General features: G+C 32.0%; 7 protein-coding genes across 13 annotated transcripts; 4 read left to right on the top strand and 3 right to left on the bottom strand.

Annotated features, from left to right (window-relative positions):
• The first annotated feature begins 39 nt into the window (after positions 1 to 39).
• Positions 40 to 726, top strand: LOC106113984 (EF-hand domain-containing family member B-like). Its single transcript, XM_013307043.1, has one exon. The coding sequence runs from the start codon at positions 40 to 42 to the stop codon at positions 724 to 726; it is 687 nt and encodes a 228-aa protein (XP_013162497.1).
• A 1,383-nt stretch (positions 727 to 2,109) lies between these two features.
• Positions 2,110 to 3,817, top strand: LOC106114228 (EF-hand domain-containing family member B-like). Its single transcript, XM_013307343.1, has one exon. It carries the CDS (start codon positions 2,201 to 2,203, stop codon positions 3,773 to 3,775), a length of 1,575 nt encoding a protein of 524 aa, XP_013162797.1. The 5' UTR covers positions 2,110 to 2,200; the 3' UTR covers positions 3,776 to 3,817.
• A 756-nt stretch (positions 3,818 to 4,573) lies between these two features.
• Positions 4,574 to 6,342, top strand: LOC106114229 (EF-hand domain-containing family member B-like). Its single transcript, XM_013307344.1, has one exon. It carries the CDS (start codon positions 4,643 to 4,645, stop codon positions 6,215 to 6,217), a length of 1,575 nt encoding a protein of 524 aa, XP_013162798.1. The 5' UTR covers positions 4,574 to 4,642; the 3' UTR covers positions 6,218 to 6,342.
• An 88-nt stretch (positions 6,343 to 6,430) lies between these two features.
• CSP14 (chemosensory protein 14) lies at positions 6,431 to 10,537 on the bottom strand. 3 transcript variants are annotated; one of them, XM_013307352.1, is made up of 3 exons: positions 10,488 to 10,537; positions 9,955 to 10,150; positions 6,431 to 6,841 (listed from the first exon to the last, which is right to left on the bottom strand). In XM_013307352.1, exons 2-3 carry the CDS (start codon positions 10,142 to 10,144, stop codon positions 6,660 to 6,662), a joined length of 372 nt encoding a protein of 123 aa, XP_013162806.1. In that variant the 5' UTR covers positions 10,145 to 10,150; positions 10,488 to 10,537; the 3' UTR covers positions 6,431 to 6,659.
• Positions 10,538 to 13,468: 2,931 nt separating this feature from the next.
• Positions 13,469 to 14,938, top strand: LOC106114238 (ejaculatory bulb-specific protein 3-like). 2 transcript variants are annotated; one of them, XM_013307355.1, is made up of 3 exons: positions 13,469 to 13,617; positions 13,818 to 13,999; positions 14,610 to 14,938. In XM_013307355.1, exons 2-3 carry the CDS (start codon positions 13,822 to 13,824, stop codon positions 14,792 to 14,794), a joined length of 363 nt encoding a protein of 120 aa, XP_013162809.1. In that variant the 5' UTR covers positions 13,469 to 13,617; positions 13,818 to 13,821; the 3' UTR covers positions 14,795 to 14,938. The 2 variants fall into 2 exon arrangements, with proteins under 2 accessions (XP_013162809.1, NP_001299472.1); NM_001312543.1 differs by lacking the exon at positions 13,469 to 13,617 and having other exon boundaries at positions 13,822 to 13,999; positions 14,610 to 14,794.
• A 1,161-nt stretch (positions 14,939 to 16,099) lies between these two features.
• On the bottom strand, positions 16,100 to 19,402 carry LOC106114510 (ejaculatory bulb-specific protein 3-like). 3 transcript variants are annotated; one of them, NM_001312621.1, is given in 3 exon segments: positions 16,100 to 16,585; positions 17,497 to 17,690; positions 18,107 to 18,122. In NM_001312621.1, coding segments are annotated over 2 exon segments (366 nt in total). In that variant the 5' UTR covers positions 17,678 to 17,690; positions 18,107 to 18,122; the 3' UTR covers positions 16,100 to 16,400.
• A 2,501-nt stretch (positions 19,403 to 21,903) lies between these two features.
• On the bottom strand, positions 21,904 to 24,387 carry CSP7 (chemosensory protein 7). Of its 2 annotated transcripts, NM_001311821.1 has the most exon segments (3): positions 21,904 to 22,289; positions 23,496 to 23,695; positions 24,315 to 24,387. In NM_001311821.1, coding segments are annotated over 2 exon segments (363 nt in total). In that variant the 5' UTR covers positions 23,674 to 23,695; positions 24,315 to 24,387; the 3' UTR covers positions 21,904 to 22,104.
• Between the last annotated feature and the right edge of the window lie 326 nt (positions 24,388 to 24,713).

Raw genomic sequence — 24,713 nt, 5'->3', positions numbered from 1 at the left:
AGAAAATGCTTAGCTCATCTTAATACTGTTCGTAAATGTATGTCAACTCGATTTCTGCCCCGGTTTTTTAACGAGTTTTATTTAAAGCTCAAATATTATGATACTGAAAAAAGTGGTTGGCTGCCTCGAGAGGTTGTATATAATTATTGTGCTTCAAAACTTATAAGATTCGATCCATCTTTAATAGAACCATTGTTATCAAAGTGGGAAGCATTTGATGGTTCAAATATTGACTACAAGTTTTTTTCGCACATTCTTAATTACAAGGAAGCAATAGAATATTTTCCTCGTATTCCTGATTTACCGCCAGAATGCATTGACTTCCGCACCACATACAGTGAAATAATGAAAACTGATCAAGAGAGAGATGAGTCTCGTATGGCCGGAATTCCATCTGGTAGGTATTTCGACTTAGACTATCCTATTACACCTAATTTCTACTGCAAAGCATTTAGAACGTGCCTCCCACAAGAGTCAGATGTCCAGTCATGTATTACTCCAAGTATTTTTACATTGATGCACGTCAACCACCGCGACATGTATGCTAAACGTGAACCTGACGTCGTGAGGAAAGTATTCAAAGCTGCTGGAGAGGATTTTAGTGATGAAAAATTCAACGAAATATGGGAGGAAGCTAAAAAATATCATTCTCAAGGCTGGGTCTGTTTTGAGACATTTAGGACGGCGTTACGAAAAGTTTCAGATGCGGAAAATAGTATTAGTTAGATTATAAGGAATTTCCAATACTTATACCATAAGTCACGTTAACGTAAACTACGTCAATTAACTTAATTTGTATTTATATTATTTCTATGTTTAGTAATTTAATTTTTAGAAATGTAATTTAGTATATTTTATATTTATAGTTTTAATTCAATTTAAAATTCACTTTTATAATTACAAACTATCTTTTAGATTAATTGTTATTTAATTTTCTAATGCTATTATATTATTATTTAAAAAGATCGTTTTTAATTTTAAAACATTCCTATTGTTATGTAGTTGTTTTAAATTATCACCTAATTTTTAATATGTTGTTTCTTTATCAGTTTTCTTGTTTTTTTTGAAACTGAAATATACACTTTCTTATTTGAAATATTTAAAAACAACTTCAATAATCACGTTAGATATATACAAAGTCTGTTTAAGGTTTTCATGTTACTTTTTCATAGAATATAATTTACAATATTTCTATGTTTATTTTTGAACAATGATACCGGATAATGTAATTGAAAACATATGTAAAAGGGACGGGTAGGAGCAGTAAAGAAAACTTAACTTTTATTAGCGGATACATCTCTATAACACATCATATAATATCTTATATGATGTGTTATAGAGATGCTGCGATAACTGTATTAACAAATATTGTTTCCTTTGTTTTCAAACATAGTGATAGAGATGATAATATGACATATGCGATATAATTCCAAAATAATTTTATCAGTGTCCAAATAATATATTATACTATACCAGCTGAGCCCGCAACTCCGTCCGTGCGGCTTTAAAAAAAATGTTAATAAGTAGCCTATGTGTTCCTTCAGACTCTGTTCTACGTCTACGGCAAATTTCATCGCGTTCCGTTCAGCCGTTCCGGAGATAGCTTCAAAAAATCATTCATCCATCCATCAAAACATTCGAATTTATAATATTAGTAAGATGGCTTAATGTGATCACGCTGCGGTGTCTGAAGTTATTTTCACAGTGCACAAGTAATTTTTTGATATCATAAAGTGGTAAGCAAGCAAGCGGCCGCCTGAAAACGCCGAAAAAGCGAAGCGAGCTCTGCCCATATTCTTCCACAACTTAATCCGAGAACTCCACTGCAGTTACAGTTAATTGATTTTGTCATCCATTTCATAACCTCTGACAATAGTACATACCTCTTTGTGTGTGCACCATGATAAAATCATGTCGATCCAATATGGCAATATCTTAGTTCACATGACTTCGACTGGGAATGATGGTAATGAACTCTTTTAAAAATTACGAATAAACACAAAAAATACTTCTCGTTTTTTAATTGTGAATTTATAAAAGAATAAAAAAAAATAACTAAACCAGAGATATTTATATCGCTTTATATTGTCTTATCGACGTTTATTTTCTTTGACATTTTTGACACCAACTTGACGTTTTTTTAGTTTCAAGTAATACGTTTTATTTTATATTGTATTTTAGTAATTCAATATTCAACAAAATGCCGGTGGACTGCCAAAGATCGACGGCGGGTGGGAAAGGAAACCTGGGTATGTTTTATGAACGAAGTCCAAAAATTTGTGCTGCAGGTCTACCTTCTCAACAACCAGATAATCGAATCAGTGATGACTTGCAGCATTACCTAATGAAGGATGAGATAGACTCACTTATAAGTGATGCTATCATGCCTCCGGAAGTCCAAAGACCTCTTCCACCTTTACGTCATCCTATACCATTAGACATGCGGTTTGCCGGAATATACGGACATGTCGCAAGTATTATAAATCCCCCAAACAAATCTAAGTTTCAAACTCTAGTAGATGATTTCAAAGAAGCCACTTATTCCTCCTATTGGAAAAAACCACTCGGAAAGGTACAAGATCCAATACCAATGCTACCTGAAGGACTAGATGTTTACAACACGACTTTTGGGAGGAAGTTACCTGATGCAGAAAGATTGTACGATGTGGTATTCCCAAAAGTACCAATTGAAGATAAAACGCCAATTTCAAAATTTCCTGCTGCCCAAATAAATCGGAATTACTGTAAACCTCCCTTTGATCCAGATTTAACATATGGCCATAGAACTCATGTTGACAAACGTGGAACATACGCCAAAACTTGCTTAATTGATAGTAATATCGTTGTCGGAAATGGAAATAGAACAGTGTTAAATACAATTCAATCCAAATACCAGGAATTCAACAAAGCTAGACTTGGAAAAGTTTTAGCTCCCAATAATAATATTAACAATGTTCCAGAGGGTTACGCATTTGGAATTTTAAGAAAACCTGATAATCTTAAAGAATGCCTAAGTTTCTGTGAAATTAATCCGGACTGTGAGTTCTACAGAAAATGCTTAGCTCATCTTAATACTGTTCGTAAATGTATGTCAACTCGATTTCCACCCCGGTTTTTTAACGAGTTTTATTTAAAGCTCAAATATTATGATACTGAAAAAAGTGGTTGGCTGCCTCGTGAGGTTGTATATAATTATTGTGCTTCAAAACTTATAAGATTCGATCCATCTTTAATAGAACATTTGTTATCAAAGTGGGAAGCATTTGATGGTTCAAATATTGACTACAAGTTTTTTTCGCACATTCTTAATTATAGAGAACCCATTGAATATATTCCTCCCATACCTGAATTACCACCGGATTGCATTGACTACCGCACCACTTACAGTGAAATGGTGAAACCTGATCAAGAGAGAGATGAGTCTCGTATGGCCGGAATTCCATCTGGTAGGTATTTCGACTTAGATTATCCTATTACACCTAATTTCTGTTGCAAAGCGACTAGAACGTGCCTTCCACAAGAGTCAGATGTCAAGTCATGCCTGGCTCCCAGTATTTTTACATTAATGCACGTCAACCACCGCGACATGTATGCTAAACGTGAACCTGACGTTGTGAGGAAAGTATTCAAAGCTGCTGGAGACGATTTTAGTGATAAAAAATTCAACGAAATATGGGAGGAAGCTAAAAAATATCATTCTCAAGGCTGGGTCTGTTTTGAGACATTTAGGACGGCGTTACGAAAAATTTCTGATGCAGAAAATACAAAAAATTAGAAGATTCAAGAATTTCATTATTTAATTGAATCTACGTCAAGTTAATTTTATATTTTATTTAACTACTTTATTTACTTTTTTATTTTTATAGTTTTAATTAAATTAATAGGATAGTTTTGTATGTTTAATTTTAATACGTTTTATTTTTATCGTTGACAATGTTTAGAAAAATCTTTTTATTTTTGGAAAAAAAAATTATGTAATAGATTTTAATTTGTATTTTGTAATGCAGTTTTTTTTTAATATCTCTTATATTTTTTTACCATAATCTTATTTTCTTATTATTTTCTACGTTCCCCTAAATTCCAGCATTTTTAATTGTTGAAATAAAAAATATTTTGCAACATTTTACAGCTTGTTTCATTTATGATCAAATTAGGTAAATATAAACAGACAGATTTTGATAATTTTTAGGTAAAACCAGAACTTAGCCTTCGTTAGCGGATCCAGAGGGTGAGTATATAACGGTATTGACAAATTAACACACCTCTATACCTTTTCAAAGAGATCCACCCCAGCAGTATGCTATAACATTTACTTTATCATATGGCTTATAAAAACGTCTTCTCGAATCACGAATAAAATGTTTCACCGTAGGTTACCTATAGAATTCTATATGTAATCGGTTCTGTTTTGTATTAACGCTGCCAAAATGATCCTAAAACATTTTTCATTCTACAAAAAGTAGTTAATATTAATCAAAATAACTTTTTTTTATTGCTTCATATTTTTCTTCAATCTTATTGTCACACCTGACAATAACTTGTCGTTTCCTTGTCACTACTACGTGTAATTTTCTGTTGCTTATTTTTATTTTATAAAAAAATAAATTACTTACCTGTACATTTATAACAATTAATAACTAACATGCCGTCAGGCAGACAAAAATCGACATGTGGTGGGAAAGGAAATCGGGGCATGTTCATCGACCGAACCCCAAAGATTTGTGCAGCAGGCTTACCGTCTGCACAGCCAGATAATCAACTCGCTGATAACTTGAAACACTATCTACTGCAAGAGGGGGTAGATGCACTCATCGGTGACTCTATCAAACCAACTGAAATACCAAAACCTCCTGCACCCCTACGTCGTCCTGCACCACCAGATATGCGTAACGCGGGCATAGGTGGAGAAGCTGCAAGTCTTATACACCCGCCTTTTCAAACCAAATTTAAAACTCTTGTTGAAGATTTTAAGGAGACGTCTTATGCTTCCTATTGGAAGAAAGCAATTGGAAGGGTCCCAGATCCAGTACCGAATTTACCGGAAGGTCTTGATGTTTATAACACGACTTTTGGTATGAAGTCACCTCACATTTCATTATATGATTTAGTATTTCCAAAAATACCCATTGAAGGCCAAACGCCGGTTACAAAACTACCCGCTACTAAAATAAGTCGTAATTATTGTGAACCACCATTCAATCCAGACTTCACATACGGACACAGAAGTCATACTGACCAACGTGGAATACATGTTAAACGATGCTTGACTGATGATAAGATCATTGATGGTACAGCAAATCGTACGATTTTAAATACAGTCCAGTCCACGCATCAAGATTCTAGCAAATCTAGACTAGGAAAGGTGTTAACACCTAATAATAATATAAACAATGTTCCAAAGGGTTATGCATTTGGAATATTAAGTAAACCTGATCATGTTGAACAGTGTCTGAGCTTCTGTAAGCTTAATCCAGAACGTGAATTCTATAGGAAATGCTTAGCTCATCTCAATACTGTTCGTAAATGTTTGTCAAATCGATTTTTGCCCAAATTTTTTATCGATTTTTATTTAAGACTTAAATATTACGATTGTGAAAAATCTGGTTGGCTACATCGAGACATTGTATATAACTTATGTGCCTCGAAGTTGATAAGGTTTGATTCTTCTTTAATAGAACCATTATTGACAAAGTGGCAAGCTTTCGATGGAGAAAATATTGACTATAAATTTTTTACGCATATTATTAATTTTAAAGAAGCCATTAAATGTATTCCTCACATTCCCGATTTACCGCCTGAATGTACCGACTATTGTACTACTTATAATGAAACGTTTAAACCTGATCAAGAGCGAGATATCTCTCGTATGGCTGGAGTTCCCTCTGGGAGGTTCTTTGACTTAGATTATCCCATTACACCTAATTACTACTGCAAAGCCCATAGAACCTACTTACCACAAGAGTCTGATGTCAAGTCATGTCTTTCTCCTAGTGTTCTCGCTTTAATGAATGTCAACCATCGCGACATGTATGCCAAACGTGAACCAGACCTCGTGAAGAAAGTATTCAGAGCTGCTGGAGAGGATTTTAGTGATGAAAAATTCAATGAAATTTGGGAGGAGGCTAAAAAATATCATTCCCAAGGCTGGGTCTGTTATGAGACCTTCAAAAAGGCGTTGCAGAAATTTTCCGAAAAGGAAAATTTTACGACTGAATGATTAAAGAAGAGATTTAAAAAGATACTTTTCCAATTACTACTTTCAATATGTCGCCTTTAGGTGATTATATATTTAGTAGTGAGTCCCGAGATAAGGATGTAATATTAAGTAATTATCGTATAATTTTGTTTTGCAACATAGACGAATTGTCTAACGATCTTTTTAATATAAAACGTGCAGGACATTATCTGAAGAAGGAAAAAAAAGCTCGCGTATGTGCAAAATAAAACTTTATTAATTCGATGCTTGCAATTTACGAGACTTTTTTGTAATAATACTTCGACATGGCTGTGGCTTGTTGATGTATTTAGCTAAGTTTGAATTATTCGTGTAATTAGAATTACGTAAACCTTATAATAAAAATAGTCATACAAAAATATTCCTTTTTTATTTTAACAATCCGTCAATTTTTATTTGCTGCCAAATATCGTTTTAACGAGATTTAATCACTGAGAAACTGTTGAAACTCTTTTTGGTATTTGCCTTGTGGGTCGTAGAGATTCTTGAGTTCATCCCACAGTTCGGGATGTGCCTTCTTCACCTGTTTTACGAGTACTTTGCCCATCTGTTTCTGCTTGTCAGTACATTTAGCGCAGTTCGTAGCAAGTGCCTCAGGAAGTTTTTCTATAAAGAAGAAAAAGTTTAAAAAAAAAACTTATTATATATTCCTTTAAGTTGAAAAATTTACTCGAACTTGTACAAACATAAAACAAATCCTATACACTAAAGTAGCTATTTTACATACACTTTTGTACAGTAACAAATTAAATTAAAATTGTTATGACATTATTAATTTAAAAAAATATATTTGAATAAATGTTTTTGATTTTATTTTATATATAAAATTCTCGTGTCTCAATTTTCGTTCCCATTCTCTTCCGAAACGGCTTGACCGATTCTCATGAAATTTTATGAGCATATTGAGTAGGTCTGAGAATCGGCCAACATCTATTCTTAATCCCACGCGGACGGAGTCGCGGGCGACAGCTAGTAAATTATAAAAATCAGCATCAAATCAAATATATATAAGTCCTAAATATATAAGAATTAAAAATAATAATTAAAATAAACACAAATGAAAACATTATTGAATCATTCTGCTTCTAGTTACTTTGTCATCAAGGACTATTAGCAGTGTGTATATAAACAAGGAGTAAGGGTTTGTGAACGAGGACTAGGTACTTAATCTTATTAGTAAAGCAGACAATTAGCTGCAAGTCTTATACGGTGGTTAAGGAAGATATCATAGATAAGGACGCTTGTTACTTACCGCGTACTATTTATAGTGCTTTCCGCTATGCACTAACCGTAGGTTTCTGAGATAAAAAGCCCCATTTAAAAGATATTGTTATCTCTGATTTGTCTAAGATGACAGGGACGATATAAAACATAACGTCTCAGAAACCCAATTGTTTCTTAAAAGTATTGAGCTTTTTTTAATTTATTAAAGCTCAATACTTTTGAATATTTTTAGTTATGATTTTTTTCTTTATTTATATTGTTAATAAGTTTTTTTTAATACCTAGCGGACGGATTCTCAGGTGCCAGTTTGTATTTAATAAAATCATACATACCCTTAATTTTCTTAACCTCTGGAGTACAAGGTCCTTTGTTCAACAGACATTTAATATATCCAGTTAACAAACGATCATTTTCCATCAACTCTTGCAAATTGAAATTATCCTCAATGTCTTCATATTTATCTTCAGCGAAAGCCAAAGCCGTCACACAGAGAACAAGTACAATCAACTTCATCTTGCAACTTCGATTCTATCTGATTAGATACAAATGGATCATGACTCTTTTATATATCTCATGTACAGTCACGCTCAATACAATATTAAAGATACTTAAGTTCTAGCAATTAATACTAAACAAGTATAGATACTATTATCATTACACAAGTTATTACCCATGCGACTGTACACGTTTACATCGCATTCTTGGAAAGATTTTTAGTACACACGAGATAATTGTCCATAAACATATCTACTTGATGATGGACGTAGGTTTATTGTTAGTATAAACCGTGTAATTATAGTTGTTATAATAATAGACCTTATTTTATGACATTTGTTTTAATATCACGAATCGTTATTAACATACTAAAGACACAATAGAGATTTAATTAAAATTTTAAATGCAATTTCAACATCAACATGATTTTAATTTTTAATGAATTTAATACATTAAAATATTTATTTATTTTTCATCGATAACTTTCTTTTATTCTTTTTATTTTTTACTTATTAAAAAAATAAAGGAAAGTATCAAGTCAGTCTACTTTGTACTTAAACTTACGAATGAATATTATATTAATTTGTTACAAAATATTTTAATAATTTAAACTTAATTATTTAATTTTGATCTTAAGATTATAAAACTAATTTCCCGTCACTAAAAAGGTGTACAATGCCTCTCTGTTCAACCGACTGGGATCGTATTTATCAAGTAGTTCGAAAAATCGAGGCTCACTCTTAGCCCTGATCCCCAATAGTAGCTTACGGACGACAACCTTTTGCTTCGGGGAGCAACGACCGCAAGCTGTTGAGATGGTTTCTGGCAGCACACCTGGAAAGTTAGAAAAAATCTTTACATCTTACTAATATCGCTAATGTTTGGCAGGCAGGTGTAGAACATAGTCTGAAAGAACACCTAGGGTATTATTTAAGTTTTTTTATTCCGCGCGGACAAAATCGCGGGCTTCAGCAAGTCGACTATAAATGATGAAACGACCATACTATATCTTAAACTGTAAAATTAATGCAACCTAACTGGGTTTTGACAAATATCCTTATTGTTGTCTCTATTTTATTTAAAGAAAATGTAAGGGATGGCAATATGAACCAATATGTATCTGCAGTCGAAAGCCACAGTAATGAGGGCAGAGATCACAAACTTCACAGGATTACTTTATTACTGAACATATGTATCTTATCATCTCTAACTTCTTTCCTAAGAGGCCTAAACCACAAACGCGTAAAATTCTATAATTTAGCCAACCTCTTTGTCTGTGTTATTACGTGTTATGTTATTTGTAACACCTAAATTAATATAAAATGTATAATCGCTTTAAGGACGGAAAATATCCAATCGTTTGAAATACTTCAATAATTGTTCATAAGCAATGTGTTTTAATAAATTCTACTGCCTTTTTATGTTATTTTCCATTACTTTGTAACTTGTGTAGCATTTCTGGATTATAACTCGTAAAATCTACAAACTTATCCGATCATTGACATCTATTTATATCTAAATGAATCCAATATTTAAATATTTTCAAGCTCTTGTGTATTAACAACTGCAAGACGCAAATTATTTTGGAAAATCTTTGCAGTGTTATGTAGCTTAACTATGTTATAATAACTGCATATTTGAACTTGAGAGATGCATTTTAAAATATAATATTAAATTCTTTATAATTAAATATGCTTTAAAAATAAATCAATTATGTTTTCCTGTTGTTCTGTACTTGTGCCTACAATTACATCCAATGCTATTAAGAAGCTTTATCATAATAGTACTACTTTCGAAAATTTAAATTATTACTATCGCATATTTAAATACACGAACGATTGTTGTCATACGACTAATAACTAAATAACATTTTTTTTTAATTGACGAACTAGTGTGAACATATCCTCTTTAGAAGTCTTCGCCTCTAAACAAAAGTTGGAATTCGTAAATCAAAAAAGAACACTCGGAGATGTTCATACAATTTGTTTATGTTCACTTACGTTTAAAGTTCTTGCCGTCTTTAGTGCAAGGTCCCTTCTCCATGACGCATTTGTAGTAGGCGAGTAGTATCCGCTCATTCTGTATGATAGAGTCCGCGTTAAAGTTGTCGTACCGGTTGACGTACTGCTGTTGTGAGGAGCATGACACCACCACCGTCAGCGCGAACACGCATAATAACCACTGCTTCATCTTTATCTATAAACAAATACAAGAATAATTGTTTTACATTTTTTTTCTTCAATATACAGGATGTAGCTTGACTCAAAAGTTTAATGGTGTTCTTTGCAATACTTTAAATTGTTTGTAGTATGTGGAATCGTTTGTATGCGCGAGATTTTAAATTTGTCGTATACTCTGAAGACAATCTTATTTCAAATTGATCAATACTCAACAATTATAATTTTATTTAAAATCAATGTAACAGTATAAATGAATTCGGTCAACGCTTTGCTATACCGCTACTTTCACAATACTAGAACCGTACTTTCTAAACGACGTAAAAGCGCAATTATTTAAAACAAGTAACACTCACTTGAAAGAAAGTACACAAGTCCTTCGGGTGTGACGGCCAATGTCGATATGGTCGTTTCTCCGACTCCTAACAGTGGGGTGCAAACATTTCTCTAAAACCAGTCCTCGATGTAGGAAGAGGTCGATGTAACGGGCCGCATACAAAACGTTTGCCGTGTACAGAATTAAAAAAAGTGTGTCAATGATCGTATTAATTATCTTCTTAAACTATATACAACACTTTTTGCTTTATAAAACATCATATAACGGAAAACTTTGTATAAACAGTGTAATAACAAATTGTCTTTGTCTCCCAAAACATGTTTCTTATGCAATGTCAATGCCCTTAACAGTGAATCGAACTTTGTTTTTGTTGTTTTCTTATTTTTATTACACCACAAGTATACCCTTTTGAAAAAAGGGCCTAAGTCCCTTAGTGGAATGAAGATAAATTCACTTCAAATCCCTTACTAGTACCTTATTGTCTACTTCAAGTTTTTTTTTAAAGGAAGAAGGAAACAAGCAGAGGGAACATAGTGATCATCGCCGCTCACAGTCATCCGCAATACCACAAGATCTGCAAATGTTCCCACTTTTACGGCTAATGTGAGATGCTCGCTTCTTGAAGGACCCTAAGTCGTAGCGGTTTCGAAATACCGTCGATGAAAGACCATTCCACAACGCTGCTTTGTGAGGCAGAAAGTTTGGAGTAAACCACACGTGAGGATTGCCAACCATTGGATTGTGTGGATCATCCGATGACGGAACTCTCCGGCAGGAATTGTTCCATACAATTCTTCGGAGCACTCTCTGTGGGAACTAACGTCCCTTGGTAAATTAAGGTATTGAGTCGATTAGTAAAGGCTCGGTCGTTGACGATTCAGATCGCTTATGCGTTGTATAGTGGGTTGTTGGTATGTTTCGTGGTAGGCAATTATATTTTAACCATTGGCTTCTTATGAAGGAACATTTCCACACAAAGAAATCGTTATCTCGGTTTTTTTAAAAGAATGAGAGAGAGATGGACGAAGAGAGGTGACAAAAAGTTTTGTACATTATTTTCAAAGTAAAAGTAGCTTCCTTATTTTCTATTTGATTCTTTTTGTATATAGGTAGCATCATCTTTCATATTTAGATACATAATAAGCTTAATAAAGATGGATAGCAACGACTAATTTAAAAAAAATGTTTATTTCTTGTTCACGTTGGTTATTCTAAGAAGTACAGTTGAATATTTATATATTCACTACTGTTTCATATTTATCTGTTTACTGAGTACTTCATTTGTATTCAATATGCGTCTCGTATTCCGGTTTATGTTGGCAAGGATTTTGTAGTTTCTATCGACTCGACACTTCAATGATTCAAGTGGTCCAGTACAATAGTTTAATTTATTATTAATTTAGTCAACGTTTTACATAGCGCCAAATAAAATCATATATTTCGGCGACAAAATATTATTTTAAGTAGTAGTTTGAAATACTAAAAAAGATATTCAGACCTAATGGTGTTTCATAAAGAAAATATCTATAGACCTATCCGATAACTTTATAGGGGTATAATATCGAGTATTGCCAATCTTGCTTTCCGTTGCAGGATTATTATTTGTTACTTGCTACTACTATTTATTCTTGGTCGCTGTATCGTGTCTCAATTATTATGACTTGACTGATTCAGACATTGCCATGAACCTTTTTGATTTTATTTTTGAATTATTTATTTTAAACTAAATTTGTTTATTTCAATAAAAATAATCATATGTTAATAATAAATAGTTGTATTCAATAATTATGGTACCGTTATCTATTAGTGTGTTTAGTATTTTTTATATATATTATTTTTGGGGTAGTAAATTAACCTTGGATAGAATTAAAAAATAAAGTTTGTCAATAGTTATTCCTAAATAGTTTTTAAAATTTAGGTTTAAATAATTACAATATAGTTTATAATGCAAAGTTTCATAAATGAAAATATGCTAATAATATTCTAACAGGAGCTGTAATAAAAACCCAAACATGTAAACATGCTCTTCATATTTCGACAGGCGCTTCGATGACGAAAATAGTTAAAAAACCTTTATCTGCGAGGACACAATAAATTAATAATATTTTAATACAATAATTATTAATTATTGTTTACAGTAGGTGTTTTTTTTTCAATAAATTGTTAAGATTTGAGATACGATACAGCAACGGAAGTGGACACAACGCGGAAGTTCCGCAGTAGAAGAAACTGAGGCCGATCGCATCATTACTTGTTATTGTTTACTCATGAATCATTGCCTTTCATACATCGTACATCAATTATGTTTACTAAGATAAATGTTTACATTGTAAATAACAAACAGCTTGTATTACGACATTTTCTTTAATTATTGTATTTTTAAATAAGTACTAGCTGACTCGACAGACATTGATCTGTTTGGACTATGCATTTTGAATTCAAATGTTCTAATGTTCCGCTCAATTTTTGACGTGACGACGAAAGTGACGAAAGGATTGAAGAATTGATTGGGATATATTCGTGGGTTATACATTAAACTTGAATAAGAACAGAGACAACAACAAGATTTTCGGCAGTGATCACTTACAGTACTGTGAGTTCATGGTATTTCCTCGTTTGAGCTGGCCTCTTGAAATAATTTTAATTATCTATAGTTGGTTTCAAACATCTCAATGGCCCGAGGTCATCGTGGTTCGCTGAGTTCTCCCTTCGCATCCGACAGCGCCCCCTACACCTACAATTATTTTCTGTGCAACGAAGTAGTCTTGCTCGAAGTTTGGAGCCACTAAGATATTTGTCAACTGTTGTATAATAGTTCCTATAATTATTATATAGAATTTAATGTTGAATTATTTAATTGATAATAACAATATTTGTATGTCCGAAGGATAATATCTCTTATCGCAATATCAAAATAAACATATAACAATCATTATTGAAGGCCGCTGCAGTATCGAACAATATATCGTGTGATAAAAATCTAGGCGATATACAAATTATTTTGAAATTGCCACAGACAAAATTATTCATTAACTTATTTTGGATATTATTAAAATTGCTTATTTCCCTATATTTTCTCTATAAAATGGTAACATTTTGGATTGAAATACATACAAGTGATCCGGCATTGACAAACATCAGGAATACAGGTTAATATAAAGTTGTCTTTTTATTTAATATAATAATAACATCGACAATATCCCCAAATTCGTAGTGTTTTACTAAACGAAGTTACCGTTGCGAGGTACATACGCTATTGTAAAGTGTCCTCACTACGGTCCTGACAAACCTCTCTCACTTCTTCATCATTCGTAGTAAGTAACAATGTTGTCATATATAAATCTTCCAGAACAATGGTGTTTCTAAGCCTTGTACTTGCGATGCTCATACCCACGGCGCTGAGCTATGATGCAGCTTATGACAAAGTTGACGCAAACAAAGTGCTTGCTGATGACGCTTTGTTTAGATCTTACGTCGATTGCTTTCTCGATAGAAAGCCATGCACTGCAGATTTCTCTGAGGAATTTAAAAGTATGTATTCATTTTGTTAATATATTAAGATCGATATATGAAAATGAAAAACATTTACTGTATATTAAAAAAAACATTAGTCGGTGTTGCCTTATTTGACGTGACTCTTTATTTATTATTACGATATAGTAAATTGTGCAAATAATATGACTTAGACATTGCAGTAATATACAAAACGTATAAACTTACCATTTGAAATATATTCCGTGGGAGAAATCATTTCCTGAAATTTGATCAGATCAAACTTTCTTCATCGGTTTTGAGAAACTGAGGTAAAGAGATTGTTTCCTTATTGGTTATAATCCCCACAATACACACAAGGGATATATAATAAATATATATCCCTTGTGTGTATTACTAGTAACCATGCAGCGTGTCGATCGGTTGAGCTGTTCATGAAATTCATGTCATGTCTTCCCAGCTTGTTTATTGAATGCAAATAAACAAGATTTACTCGGAAATTTATTTTAAGGAAACATTTTTTCATATTAAGACACACGGAATCGTAAAACATTTCGTATCGATTTTCCTCATTATTTTGTTGGAACTAAAAGTAATCTCTTTTTAATCTGAATAAATGCTAATTGTTTTTCTTTTAATACTTTTTTAGAAATTCTACCCGAAGTTATAAAAGAAGCATGCGCTAAATGTTCGGAACCACAAAAGAAAAACGTAAGAAAGATTGTCAAAGCTCTTTACGAAAAATATCCGGATGACGCTATCAAGTTTGCGGATAAATATGATCCTAAACGCGACTACGAATCTGCTTTCGCTGCTTTTGTTGCTGAAGAGTAATTTTATGTTCTTAACATATTTCAAACTATTTATTCCCCTTTAACTATATAAAAATAAAGGGTAATAAATGTGCGCTGTAATCCTTTAACGACTACTGGCTTTGTTGTATTTTATCTTTTATAAGCACTTAACGGAGCATTACTCAATAAAATTGTGAGCAAATGAAAATCTGCTTTATTGTTATTTAAACTTGGATCTGTCCCAAAATTGAATCTGAAGTCCGGCATCGAAACATTTCTTCTTAGTCTAGCTATACCAGATTAGTTATAACTAAATAGTTTTTCGGAAAAAGATCTGAAACCTCGTGACGGATAAACTCCTAAACCTAAAACTTCTGTCTACAAAAACAAGATTTTTAAACAAAGATATTTACTATTTATTTTTTCTAAATATGTCTAACTATACCCGAGTAAAGTAAGGTTTTGTTTAATAGTTCATTTATAAAAGCAGCCCTTGGTAACTGAAGCATGTCAAGAAGTTGTAACACGTACATCCGAGCATTTGCAATAGGATATACCCGTAATTAATATTCGACTAGAGTTTCATTGTGTTTATATTATTGCAGATGGAAATTCCGACTTTTATTTCGACATTTATACGTGTGTATAAATCAATCCTGTATACTAAACTTCGATGTTAAAGTAATGTTTAATTTTAATGCGTTGAATAAAATAATCAATTTTATTTGGCCTTTTCACAATATCTAAGTATACTGCTGGATAAATAAATACAAATAAATTAACTAAAACATAATATTTCCTGTAAAAATAGTTTGGATTTCTAACAGCTTATTTAGTAATTGCGAAATGACTTTATTTGACAAATAAGTTGCAAGTAGCTTCACGACATACTTGAACATTGTAAAACAGGCGTCTCAACTTAGTTGAAAGATAATATTTAATATAAGGAAGACTTTGGATAAAAAGTTGAATAACGGTATGTGCTTTCTGTCGGAACATCGGTATAACAATATGCAGCGAGTACAAAGACTATAAGAAAAATAACTTAGTTGATTTATTGTTATTGCTATAAACTCTAGTTGGTCCATAATATTGTTAAGATTAACTATAATTTCAGTGTCGTAAAGCCTAACGATGCGGAATGGTTGCGTTGCTTGTTATAAGAAGGTTATACAACGATGTCTGTCTTACGTCAGAGGTGCTGCCAGCTGGCGCAAGCGGCCCGCTGCGGTTGACATACAAACACACATGCAACCGACCGGCCTGCAAACTTGCTCAACACTCAAATGCCAGCCGTTCACCTAATTCAGCCAGAGGTTCTTATAGGACGAAAATAAACTATATATTTTATTCAATTCTTTATTATTTTCAGTCTAATCTTTCATCTTCAAAATAAATAACAATTATTTTTTTATGCTTAACAAATTGTTCACGAAAGCATAAGAGCATTATTTGAGTATCAGTATAAACAATAACATTTTAAAGTGGTCTTACCCCCAACATATTATTATACAAACTTTAAAATTGAGCCACAAAAGAAAGGTTGAGTATTTTAACAAATTGGTAACAAAGAATACGTGTCTTCATAGGAATAAAACTTATTATAACTTAGTAAATAACTTATATTAAATGCGAAATAAATAAGTTTAGCTTCCCTGGATGAATTTATCGAAATTTGCGCGGTGTTTGCCGCTCGGGTCGTTTTTCTTGACGAGATCCTCCCATTGACCTGGGTACTTCTGTTGTATGGCTCTGATTACTTTTCTAATATTAAGCTTCTGCTTTTCAGTGCATTTGCCGCAAGTGGTCTCAATGGCCTCAGGTAGGGCTTCTGTAAAAAAAAAGAAGAAAAATTAATAAAATAAAGTTTTTAATAAAAATCAGTACATTGGATAATTCTGCAGAATTGTCGCAAGTTTTACCCTTTATTTGACTGAATAAAAAATAGCATTATGTCGTGTCTAAAACTGGATAACAGCCAAAGGTTTAAAATCTAATAATTAAACTACCAATACGAATACTAATGAACTACATGTGATAATAACAAGTTTATTATGGATTCCAGTTATCTTGACTGTAAAAAGGACAGATTTTTAAAATGAACTGATCATTGACGTCCATATTTGTAAATACTCGAATTTCAATAAGAAACCAGTAAGCATTTAGTACATTGCGTAAAGAGTTTTGCAAATTACAATTAAGTAAATATTTATCATATATATCAACTTGATAACCTCAAATTAGAGTCGTCTAGTTGGAGGGCAACAGTTGCCTTGACCTCGCCCGTTTTATGCAAAAATTATAGTCGGACTCCGCTTGACTTCATTTGAGTTATAAAATGGAACGTTTTCTGCATAAACAATGTAACGGATTCAAGACGAAGACGACATTTAACATCCATAAAGTAAATGTTAAATTACTTCACGATAATATACGAGATGAATTTATTCTTATAGTCCTACTCGTATATCGGACCTCTAACTTTTATCTTATCTTCCTTATATTACAAATGCGAAAGTTTAGAAGTATGAATGGATGGATGGATGTTTGGTATAAGATAACTCCAGAACAGCTGCATAAATTTCGCTGAAATCTGGCACATAGACCATAGTCTGGAAGAACACATCTTAAGTTTTTATTAATTACGTGCGGACGGCGACGTTGGCGAGAGCTTATTTAGCTAAAGATTTAATAAACCTAGTATCTAAATGTTTATGATAATAAAGAAAAAAAAGTACTTACTTTTAAAGTCAGTGCCCTCAGCTGTGCATCTGCCTTTATCGAGGAAACAGTTTATGTAAGACTTCAGCAATCTTTCGTTAGTAATCAATGTCTCCACATCAAAGTTGTCATACTTTGAATTATACTTGTCCGCCGCGTACACCGACAATAACACACAAGCTAACACCACCAGGGTTTTCATTTTGAAGTTATTTCTGCAATTACAAATAAATTGAAATTAAATAGTAGTTGATAGTAAAGAGTACTATCCGAATGTGTCTTGTCCCGAATAATAAATGAAGAAAACGTTTTGTATCAGCGAGCTACCTTCATGGACGACGAACGTTTGACTTGAATCTAAATTAGTTCTGCCTTAGAGTAAGTAGCATTTGAACTTAAATATGTTAAAGACAAGGTTATAATGTTTTATTACTTGCGAAATCGTTAGTTAATTTACACAAATAATAATTTACTGGACGTTATTAAACTATTAATATAATTAGCCTTTGATAAACTTTAAACTTGTCTACAAAATCACTAAATCAAATTATGATACCACATTATGGAACACAAAACACAATATGATTTGGCTTGATAAATCTCAATGGCCGACAACAGTTCGTTCACCCACCTTTTACTCTCTATAGTAGACCCAATGAACTAGCGACCATTGAAAGCGACAGTGCTTTTATATTGACGCTGATTAACCCACTACCTTCCTCGTCGTGCAGACCATTTGCACCTCTTATCCGACATTCAACTTTGAACCTTTCGGCTTTTATCATAGAGATTCTTTTTAAAACAACTTACAAGAATAGCAGGGCCCTCTATAGTTCTACTGGCTATGTTTTATAGTGGACAGTTTGTTGACTATATCAGGAAATCGTCTTGAGCAATAATTTCTTGAAAAAATTTAAGGAAAACATGAGAAAGATAGTTTATTACTTTAAAAATGTAAAGTTCATTATTTTTTTAATTTACAACAACACTATCGTAATTAATGAAGAGAGGCTCACAAAGAAAAGAACATTGACTACATTTGTAAATAAAGTAAAGTATATAAGGTCTTAATATAGACTCGGTAATATATAGCAATAAAGTTTATTATTACTACATAGTACATGTAATATTTCGTAAAAAATTGAGACGCATTGTACTGTGTTTATTTGACGATTAAAAAAACTTATCAATTTATTTGGAATAAACCCAATGAACTAGAGAAAATCCTTGAAATTTGTTAATTACCGTGAAGTGGAACGAGCAGAGCTTTGAAAGTAATACAAGTTTGTTACATAACCGTTGTTTTGTTTATACGTAGGCCTTTGACATAAACATAATGTTATTTAATATGATAAAAGCTCGCATTTATTAAGTAAACAAAGGGCTGAATTCCATACAAGGCGGTGATAACACTGTTTCACATTTTAAATTATCTTGTGAAAACTGAATAATAATTTTTGTAATATGGCCAGCTAATAATCTAAGCAGGTAGCAAAGATTTTTAATTTTTCTATGCTCGAAAAATCGAGTTTGTTTTAGTTCGAAGCAACGAATAAGTTTATCCATTGTAGAGTTCACACACAAAACCTTTTAATTCTCTATCTAATTAAAACATACATTGAATTTTGGTGCTTTAAAATCATCCATTATCTTAAAACAGACATTTTCCTTATACCCACTCTATGTAACTTGTACCTACTGTACTCCACTCGGGCTTAATTTAAACTTAACCACTTAATTATATCTTCATTTATCAGTAACTTGAGGAACGATTTCTATGCTATTTTACCATCATATTTTCATTCATCATATTTTACCATCTATATAACTTTTTAAGTAAACATTTTATACATACAACTATAATATTATAAACTTAAGCTGTAGATATTGCTTCGAGGAATCTTTCGAAATATATATTTTGAGGATCGAGTTTACGTTTGAGTTCATCTCGACTGTCGGCCAAATATTTGTCGAAGGCTTCGAATGTGTTGTGCGCCAGACGTTTTTGAGATGGTGAACACTTCGCACAGGCTGATGTCACCACTTCGGGTAATATCTCTAAAATCCACACGTCAAAATCAATTTAACAAAATAAAAACATAGCCAAGTAATCGCATAGATCCATTAAAATTGATTGAGTACTTACGTATTACAAACATCGAAAATATTAAATTTAATTTATCATATTTTTATTTCCAAGTATAACCTTTTTTTTTATTGAAGCGAAACATCGAATGAATCACCATTGCCAATCAAAATACCCTTGCCTTCTTCGACAATAGCGTAGTTTTATAAAAATCATAACATACCTTACTATAAATATTGTACCAATGTATTTTGTACACGCCAATATTTTTTTCATATTGGAACATTTCGCAAGTCACAGACCAGGTTAATACTGTATCGTGACGCTGTTTCATTGCAATGCTCCCAAAACCCAAAATTAAAGAAAGTTTACGTTTCATCATTGTTCCTTACATACGTTATAGTAACCTAGCAATTATTGTAATGTTTTCATATACCAAGTACCAAGAAATATTAAAATCTTTCTTCTTACTTATGTTATAAATGCGAATGTTTAGATGGATGGATGGATGGATGTTTGTTTGTAGGTATCTTCAGAACGGCTCAACAGATCTTGATGAAATTTGGCACAGATGTAGAGCATTGTTTAAAGAACAGACAGAGTTGCGGGCGACAGCTAGTTATTTAATAAATAAAATGCGAGACTTAGACCGAGGAATTGTATTCTCTGTGCTATTGTTATCATGATATCCTTGGACATTTTTATTTTATTTTATGTACATTAACATATAATAACTTTTGCGAAGGTGATTTGTGTGAGTAAAATTAAAAGCAATTAATTAAGTGTTTATGATTCATGACTATTTTAAAGGTTTTTTAAAATTATATAAATAGGAAAGACGCATTTGTATTACTTAACTGTGAGTTATGAATAACAATTAAACATAAGTTAACTATAATAATTATAATAATATATATTAAACTTAAGTAAATTCTGATTAATATTCTTCATTAATTTGATTTATGAATATTTAATTTTTAACTTACGTTTAAAAACCCTTCCCACTGGTGTACAAGGTCCTTTATCTAAAAAACAATTCATATACTTCGTCAACAAACGTGGATTTTGAAACAAATTATCCACATCGTAGTAGTCATATCTTCGATCATAATATTCATTCTCAGAGGAAATAAACAAAGGAAACACGAGAAACACAAACACAACCACTTGCATACTAACTGTCGTTTAATCAATATATCCTTATATCCTGAATAGATCCACACAAATGACTCTACCGTTCTATAACAACGTATTTAATACGAGTTACTCAGACGCAACCTTCAAAATATGTGAAGAGGACACATGAGAATGTAAAAACATTTATATTAACCTAACAATTACCAAATTATCTTAATGTATCATACATGGGTGGATGAACGAGTAAAGAGGTGCCCCAAATCGTATCAAATGGAAATGTATATTGTTAGGCAAAAAATCCAACAATGTGCCGATGTATCGCCGCAACACTAGCCTTTTTAAAATATCGACGGTTATGCCCCCTCACTAGTCAATCTGATATTTGACTTGGTAACGAAAGCGCGCCATTCGCGCCAAAGGATTCTATCTAATGATGTCTAAAAATATGTTGGGTGTACACGCTTAGGTTATGGGATTCAGTGTTTATATAATAAAATGTTAGAATTAAAACTGTGATCACCTCCTGTTCATTACCGTGTGGTCGAACAGTATGTACTGCTCTTCCATATATCTCTATCAGCCGTTATATATTCATTCTCCAATTTTACGCATATAAACGTAGACGTTGACGTAAACGTAAGGAAAGGCGTCAAATGGAGGTCTGTGGTATCTGCATACCCCACTGGGCTACGGGCGTGAGTTATGTTTTTTTTTGTTATTGTTTTTGAGGGTGTGACTGACGTCTGAAATATTTCATGTGCTTTAAACTACGAAAAACAGGCTTTTAGTTATTGTTTTAATGAGTCATACGTATCATTGTAATGCGTTGATAATAAAATTAAAACTTTTATGGTATGGCTGATGACAATCGAAGTTGCCTGATTCACGGACCACTGATGATTATGATTAACGAAACAAAGACGATGTCGCTAAATGCTATGATAATGATACTTGTAATAATTAGTGTAAAATTCCACTGCCGAAAGATGTGTAATGTATGTAACTATGTATTTATAAACTGATTACTGGCGTAAATAGATCGATTTAAATAATACAAACTGCTACATATGATATGCTATTAAAATATGACTGAATGTGTTTTTTTCGGAACTGTTGTATAGTTTTGACAAAGGAGTTTAACGAAAAAAGATATGGGGCATCGGAAAGAAATAAAGCTTTGATACGGGTAAAAAAAACTCTTTAAATATAATATTTAATCATTTTTAATAAGATATTTGCTGAAAATCACATTCGCAGTTTGATCGTATGTTGTTTTATCTAATATGCCTAAGTTATGTTTCATGATAGAAGAGAGATTCGATATTTTATTAGCTATACATCAGTAAGGATTAATGTTGAATTTTTATCTTTATTTTATTAAACGATATCTCTAGTTTTATGTAGCTCTAAGACTTTGAAATGGCTGATAAAAGTGCAGCGTAGTGCTTGGATTCTGGATCGTATTTCTTCTTGAGAGCGTTGAGGTCATCGACTACTTTCTTTTCGGATTCCTCGAGGAATCTTTTGAAGATGTGTTTCTGTGCTGCCGTGCATTTAGCACATGCGTTTTGGAACGCCTCAGGCAAGTCCTCTGTAAAAAGAATTAATGTATAATATGTAATTATATTATTTTTAAAAGAACATGATACATGAGATAAGATTTGCACGTCTTAGGTCCGGTATTTTTTATTACTGCGATGCTAGTTGAGCGGGTTATTAGTTTTTTGTTAATAAACTTATTACTAGCTCATCTAGTGCCATGAGTCTATATCTTAAAAACAGAAAATGGATATCATTATTAATCTTACTAATATTCTAAATGCGATTGTTTGGATGGATCGATGGATATTTGTTTGAAGGTATCTCGGGAACGGCTGAACGGATTTTGATGAAATTTGGCACACATGTAGAACATAGTCTGGCAGAACACACATGCTATTAATTATGTTTTTTTTAATTCCGCACGGACAGAGTCGAGGGCGACAGATAGTTATTATGTACATTTTGGTAAATTCCGACATTAAAATGTAGCGGCAAATATTTTGTTACGTAGATTTTTTTAGTTATTGTTTTGTTTCAATTGTATTAAAGTTTTACATTCAATTTTTTTCTAATAAAAGTCATTAAAACAAAAACATATCTGCGCATTACCTTTAAGGTAAGAGTACAATAACCTCTAAATAGTACGCAAGATTAATCTTATTAACATTACATCTAAATATTATCACGTAGACAATCTTTACTGATTACCTATACATTTACATTCAAACACATTCTTAATTTATTACATCCACAATTAATTCTTTTTATATAGGTTAGCGACTTCAACAATTAATTTAACAGGTTTTACATTTAAATACCATTCCGACGGATGTCTACATGTTTACTGTTTTAAAAATTGCAAGGTACCTTATGAGGAAGAGTAAAAACCAGCCTTGTTACGATTTACTTTGTATAAAATGTAAATTCGTAAGGAAATTAATTATTACCATTAGGTTAATCCATTAGGTTAAAAAGTCCGGGAAACAAAGACAGACAGATATTCCGGGGAACAAATATCTTACTAATATTATAAATGCGGATGATATTATAATTTTTTAATAAGTTCCCTTGACACTTGACAGCGGTAACGATGCTCATATTCTTAAAACATTTAAAAATAAATGAAAGTGCTCTTAATGTCCGCTCTACAATATATTTGTATCTGGTTGCTTGAATTAGAGACTGGCAGGTGTTAAATTATATTGTGTTATATTAAAAACTATAATTTAAATATAGGAAACAGAAGAAAACTTACTTTTAAAATCAGCTTGTACAGCGTCACATGGTTTCTTGTCATTAAAGCAGTCCATGAATGATTTTAATGTGTTTAAATCACCTACAACCGCCTCAATGTCTAAATCATCGTTCTCTGTACTGTAAGTCTCAGCTGCAACAAGCGCCATTAACATCGGTAACAACAATAAGCACTTCATCTTGAGTAACTCTTCGAAGTTTCTGGAATATGTTATAAAAAATGTTTAATTCAAACCGAAGTTACCTCACGCCTCGATTGCCTTTGCCTTTTTGACATCTATCGGAGTAAAGTAATTAAGAATACAACTTATCAAAATTAAATATTTAAGTCATAACAAACGTTTAAAGACTTATCAAGAAATTATTTGTCATAAGTTTCCATTGCCTCAACGCGTGTACAAAACCATATTGTTGTTTATCTATTTCAAGGAGGATAAAACAAGGATGACATTATGTTCTTGTTCATTTATATCAGCAATAAAAACCTACTGTTAGCTTCTCATAGTAACAAACAAAATTAATCGCAAATGTGTTAGTAAACTCGCTTATTATTCTAATAAAAATAACTCATTAAAAGATTAATAATAACAGAGGTTCATTACTTCTTAAAGCACGAAGCATTATAATTAATAATAATAATAGCTTAACCATTGTTCCAAATATAATAACAATTTAATATTATAGAATGTTCTAGACACATTCGACAAAGGTCAAAAAATGAAATTTTAGTACACTAACTTTTATTTATATGTCTAATGAACTAAATTATTGTAATAAAATGTATAAAAGAGGTATTATTTTAAAATAGTATTCAACTTACGCGACGTCAGGTTTAAGACACAACTTGTTTTAAAGTGCTAAGATCAAAAATTGTCTTAAACATTGAAACAAGGTTATTTGCATAGTGAAAATTCTCACGAGTCGCTCTGTTTTTATACCAACTTGACTGTGAGACTTTTTGTTACATGTATGTTTAATGTGGAGACGTTTATTCGACACTGCATATTGTATTTGAGTTATTTCAATCTCTTTTATGATATTTGTATTTTTATTATGATATATAAAAGATTTATTTTTAACTTTAATTTAACGTTATTACAGCCTTCCATACATCCAAAGATTCGCATTTATAATATTAGTAAGATTAGCTTTGAAAAAAAACTCCACCTAGTTTAAAATTACTAACTTAATTCTAAATTGAACTGTTCAAGCCATCTTT

The sequence above is a fragment of the Papilio xuthus genome, unplaced genomic scaffold (genome assembly GCF_000836235.2).
Source record: "Papilio xuthus unplaced genomic scaffold, Pxut_1.1 DF828142.1, whole genome shotgun sequence".
Classification (NCBI taxonomy): Eukaryota; Metazoa; Arthropoda; class Insecta; order Lepidoptera; family Papilionidae; genus Papilio; species Papilio xuthus.
The sequence above is the reverse complement of the archived record's forward strand: the minus strand, read 5'-3'. Positions and strand labels throughout refer to the sequence as shown.